Source organism: Neopelma chrysocephalum, unplaced genomic scaffold (assembly GCF_003984885.1).
Source record: "Neopelma chrysocephalum unplaced genomic scaffold, ASM398488v2 Primary Assembly neopelma1_97295, whole genome shotgun sequence".
Lineage (NCBI taxonomy): Eukaryota > Metazoa > Chordata > Aves > Passeriformes > Pipridae > Neopelma > Neopelma chrysocephalum.
Window position 1 is genome coordinate 319 of NW_020925936.1, and position 5,536 is coordinate 5,854.

The 5,536-nt window shown below is 59.6% G+C and overlaps 1 protein-coding gene across 1 annotated transcript; it reads right to left on the reverse strand.

Moving 5' to 3' along the window:
* Positions 1–1,398: 1,398 nt before the first annotated feature.
* Positions 1,399–3,758, reverse strand: LOC113961578 (zinc finger protein 395-like; the record flags this gene model as incomplete). The annotated part of the gene is made up of 3 exons (XM_027672004.1): positions 3,496–3,758; positions 1,770–1,924; positions 1,399–1,511 (listed from the first exon to the last, which is right to left on the reverse strand). Coding segments are annotated over exons 1-3 (484 nt in total), but the record flags the coding sequence as incomplete, so codon positions are not given.
* Between the last annotated feature and the right edge of the window lie 1,778 nt (positions 3,759–5,536).

The window sequence follows — 5,536 nt, forward strand, 5'->3', positions numbered from 1 at the left end:
GGGCTGGGATTCCTGCCGGGGCTCCCCATCCCCTGGGATCGGCTGCGGGGATCGGGATCACCCCCAGGGCAATGCCAGGGCTGTCCCAAGCCCCGGTTGGAGTTGTACCTCTGGGATGGGCTGGAGGGAAGGGAAGGGAGCTGGGGAAGGGGCTGGAGCAGCAGGAATATCTGAGGGAGCTGGGGAGGCTCAGCCTGGGGAAAAGAGGGATCAGGAGGGACCTTTTCCCGCCCCACAACTCCCTGAAAAGAGGGGGGAGCCAAGGGGGGGTGGGGCTTTGCTCCCAGGGAAAAAGGGACAGGAGGAGAGGGAACGCCCTCCAGCTGGGCCAGGGGAGGCTCAGGTGGGATATTGGGAACAATTCCCACATGGAAAGGGCTGTCAGGCATTTGGAATGGACTTCCCAGGGCAGAGGTGGAGTCACCAGCCCTGCAGGGATTTTAAATCCCCGTGGATGTGGCCCTTGGGGACACGGGTCAGGGGCAGCCTTGGAAGTGCTGAGGGTGGTTGGACTCTGTGATCCCAGAGGGCTTTTCCAACCTCAACCATCCCTAAGGATTCTGTGTCATCCTGGCACTGTCCCAGCTCTCCACAATTCCCTGGAAGGAAGTTTCAGGAGGTCCCCAATTCCCAGGGAACAAGGGACAGGAGGAGCGGGAACGCCCTTCAGCTGGGCCAGGGGAGGCTCAGGTGGGATATTGGGAACAATTCCCACATGGAAAGGGCTGTCAGGCACTGGAATGGACTTCCCAGGGCAGAGGTGGAGTCACCAGCCCTGCAGGGATTTCAAATCCCCATGGATGTGGCCCTTGGGGACACGGCTCAGGGGTGGCCTGGGCAGTGCTGGGGGTGGTTGGACTCCATGATCCCAGAGGGATTTTCCAACCTTAACCATCCCTAAGGATTCTGTGCCATCCTGGCACTGTCCCAGCTCCTACAACTAAAAGGAAGTTTAATAAGGTGGGGGGTCCCCAATTCCCAGGGAACAAGGGACAGGACAAGAGGAAACGGCCTGAGGTTGCACCAGGGCACGTTTAGGGTGGATATTGGGAACAATTCCTACGTGGAAAGGAATTTCCCAGGGCAGGGGTGGAGTCGCCATTCCCGTAGGGATTTCAAATCCCTGTGGATATGGCCCTTGGGGACACAGATCCGTGCTGGCCTTGGCAGTGCTGGGGAATGGTTGGATTCCGTGATCCCAGGGGCCTTTTCCACCCTCTATGATTCTGCCATTCCACGATCCTGGTACCACCCCAGCAGCTCTTCAGCCACCAGAGCTGAAGAACAACCAGAGGCAGCGATTCCCAGCCCGGAGATCCCGTGGGGAGGAGCACATTCCTCCCCGTTTCCCTCCGGAATTCCGGGGTTTTGCTCCCGTTCCGCAGGGCCCACACTCACGGGGGAGGCCGCTCTCGCCGGCGGGAGGGCTCTGCACCACGGGGCTGCAGGACAGGCTCGTCAGCACCAGGGCTGCCACCATCTCATCCATCTCCACGGCGGCGTCGCCTTTCCTGCGTCCAGAGGCGGGAAAAACGCGTGGAGGGAAAAGCGGAGGAACCGCCCGGATACAACCCGGAGATCCCGACACGTAACTTTGCCCCCCCCCCAACTCCAGTGAAAAGTTGGGAAAGGGGAAAAAAAGAATAAATTAAAAATCCCCCTTAATCCTAAATGTAACCACCCCCTGGATAATCCTGGGTATATCCATGGAATCACCGCTCCCCCCTCTCCCGCCCGGGCGATCCCACCAGGAGAAGGCACGGACGGACCTCTTGGGAACGTCGATGCTGCTGGACACGGATCTCTGCAGGATCTCGGCGGGAGGTTGGAGCGTGTCCTGCACCCTCCAGCAGCCCTGCGAGCCCTGCTCCGGCAGCAGCGCCTTCCCCTGCTCACATTCCTGCCCGTTGGAAGTGATGAGGATCTGGAAAAAGGAACAAAGAGGAGTTGGTGTCGCCCGCCATCCGTGTCCTCCCAAAGGATCCCTCCGCCTGCTCTTCCCACGGGAAAAGGCTTTAGGATGAAGGCTGATCCTGTCCTGAAGGGTTTGGACTTGACTGATGTCCCAGCAGACCAGGGTTCATCCTGACCCACAGCCAAGAGATCTTGCTCCCCCCCCCCCAACTCCAGCAATCCCAGGCTGAGGGAATTCCCGAGCTGGAATCAGCTGCCTCTGAGCGTCGTGGCTTTGAGTGGACTTTTCTCCAAGGAATTTGTCTGCTCTGGGTTCATTCCCGCAACATCCCGCTCCAAGGACTCCCACAATTACTAAAAGGATCACGATTACTAAAATTGTCACTACAATTACCAAAAGGATTAAAACCTGGAAGGGGGGGGGAACAAGGGAGCGGAGACTTCCCGGGTGAAGCGATCCCGAATTCCCACCGCGGCTCCTCCACTCCCAGCTCCCTCAGGCAGGGAAAGGAGATGTGCAAACCTCGCCTCCTCCTTCTCAGAGTGCCAAACTTCTTCTGATGGGCACTTTTCCACCACTTCCAGCCCAATTCTATCTCTGATATAAAGGAAACGCGTCCGTGCCGACGGACGCTCCGTGTGTCCCTGGCTATTCCTGGGAACGGGAGAATCTCCTCATGGAAGTGCCACGGGTGTCACACCAAGGATGGACACACACACAGAAACTGGGGTGGAAACACTCCAGCAGAAACTGGGGTGGAAAAAGCCCCCCCAAGGCAGGATCAAGGTGAAGGGAATCAGCGCAAGGATCAAGACATGGAAGATCCTGATCCTGCTTCCTGAAAACAAGGATCGAGGCGTGCGTGGATCAGAGGATTGAGGAACAGAGGAGCCACAAAACCACTCAGGGGCCTTATTGACCCTCCAGTTCTGCCCAGAGGGGGGTTTTTACGGATCCACAGGGAGCAGCCAGGATTTGGGATCCACGTCTCCTCGGCGCTGCCTGGCCAGGAATTAACAGGAATTGCTCCAGTGGGATTAAGAGTGATTGGTGTTCCTCATCCCAGGCAGTGTCCTGGCCAAGGCATGGCCCTCCTGAGCATCAGGAGCCCGGGACACATGGAATGTGGGGTGGTATTCCCACCCCAGACATCCAAACCATAGACCCTCAACCCGGACTGAGCTCCAAGGGCTGAGCCGGGAGGGGGCTCCTTGAAACTTCCCTTCGGATTTAAAGGTGGGTTATGGAGAGATGGGATAAATTCACGGGAGAGGAGCCCACTGGGAGCCACTTCAGGTATCAAAACCGTGTCCCTCAACCTCAGACAGCCGGAGAAAACAGGAGGGAAGTATCAGGTGTTATTCCCTCCTCTCTGGAGACCCACTCCTGGCTGGGATCAGGGATATTTCCAGAGGGGATGGATCTCTGCTTGAGCTGGCACAGCCCAAACCCTTCAGACACAGCCAGGGTCAAGAGCATCAACAACAACATCCACTAAAGTGTTGTTGCCCGTCCCTGCTGCATTTCCCATCAGGAGAACCCAGGAGCTTCCCAGCACATCCCACCGGCCCGGGACGTACCTGCTGCCCGGAGTGGAGCTGCCGAAGGCCGGGGAATCCGGGAAATCCGGGAGCCTGGCCGTTCTCCTCCGCGGAGAGCCCGCAGGATCCGTCCTCGTGGGCGGCAGGGGCCCGGCCCAGCTCGGGCTGCAATCCCGGGATCTGCATCCCATCGGCGGGGACGCGGGTGCCGAGCAGGGAGCGCTTCCCCAGACGCCGGGACAGCGCGGTGGCCATGGCACTGAGGGGAGAGAAACACGGGGATGTCGCCTCTGGAGAAGGACCACGGACAAAACAGGGATGAGCCGGCCCAAGGGAAAGCCCGTGGATGCATTAGGACAGCGCTGGGAGCCCACATTCCCTCCGGAGCCGCGATCCCGAGGCCGCCGCGGCTCTTCCCGCCTGTCCCACTTCAACCCTGACCTCCAGACTTGGGCCCGTGCCCGGCACATCCTGCAATTCCCTGCCCTGAAAACTCTCCCGTCAGCAGAACCCAGCGCCCCTTCCCAGTTGGAATTCCAACGCTCCCCTTTTTGGGAAAGGTTTCTCCTCGTGCCCGGCCCTCTGGCGACAAAACAGGAGCGTCCTCCTGGCCCTGCTTTGTTGGGAAAGGGAGGCTCAGGAGTGTTTTTATCCCAAAGTGTTTCTCTGTGATGATCTTTAACCTACTTTGCCTCCAGGTACCGGGAATGGGATGTATCCAGCCACATCCCTGCTAAATCCAACGGCTCCAGCAGCGCTGTCACCGAGCGACAGCGTTTTAATGGCAAGACGCCACCTTGTTTTGGGGTTCTTCGGGATTATCCCGGATGAGAAAAGCTTCCCGGAGGCAGAACAGGGAGAGCTCACCGCTCCTCCGGAGCCTTCCCAAGAAAGGTTACTCCGAGCCACATCCCGCTTCAAAAGGACTCCCGGGATTTGCCGGCGGTTTTATGGATAACCCAACGCGCTCCGCTCGCTCCGTCCCGCCCCGGAATCCCGGGTAGAAAATTAACAGCTACAAAGGGACGGAGCAGGAAGAGCGGGATCAGAGGTGTGCCAGGGGAAAGCACCTCGTGCCAGGGCTGCCCACAGGGATTTCGCCGCCGGCGGCACCTTCCCTCTGGAGCAGGATCAAAGCCGCTGCTCTCCCGGCTTCCCTCTCATCTCGCCCCGCCCGGGAATACGCCGGATTTCGGGATTTCGGGGGTGCTCCTGAACCCATTCTTTTTTTTTTCCTGAGGAATCCATGCGGGAATCGTTCATCCAAAGGGACACTGGGAAGGCCAAGAGGGGGACACGGCGGTGGCGCATCCCAGAGCGAAGTCCCTGCGCCGGCACTGACCGCCCCACACGTTTCCTCCCGTATCCACCGGGGAAAAAACCTCAGCGCTGGGATATCCTGGGATTTTGGGAGCCGTGCTGGATCTCGGCCGCCTTCCCGCCGGCTCCGAGGCAGCTCCTGGCGGGCAGCCAGGAGGGCAGCGCCGAAGGTGGAGAGGCTGCTTCTCATTTCCTTCGGGCTTTCGCTTGGCCTTCCCTCTTCCTTTCCCCCCCCTCCCTCCGGCCCGGGAACGGAGCGGGAAGGAGGAGAGAGAGAGAGAGAGGGGGAAGGAAAACCCTCCCAAACTTTTCGGAGCCACATCTGCTCCCGGGGCAGACCGTCGAACGCCGGATCCCATTTGGGGCGCCCTGGGGCGAGGAGAAAACACCGAGGCCAAAAAAAAATCCTTCTCCTCATCCACGTCCCAAAAACACACGGAGCGAGGAAGGCGGGCGGAGCCGGGGAGGCCACGCTGCCTCCGGAGCCCTCCCAGCTGTTCCCAATCACGCGCCGCAGGGGTCAGAGCCGGCACAGATCCCAAATTATTCCCTGCTCCGACGCCGGGCGTGTATTTTGGCCGGCGTTTTTCCAGCTCTCGCCTGGAGGGGGGAGGAAAACGTCAGCCCTTGTGTCAGCCCCTTGTGCCCACCGGCTTTGGGGAAAGCGGGAGCCCCGCTTGGAAAACAAGGAATGCTTGGATTAGCAAGGAGGGGACGTGGTAAAAGCGGGGAGGGTGTCCCAGTGCTCATCCCGGCTCCT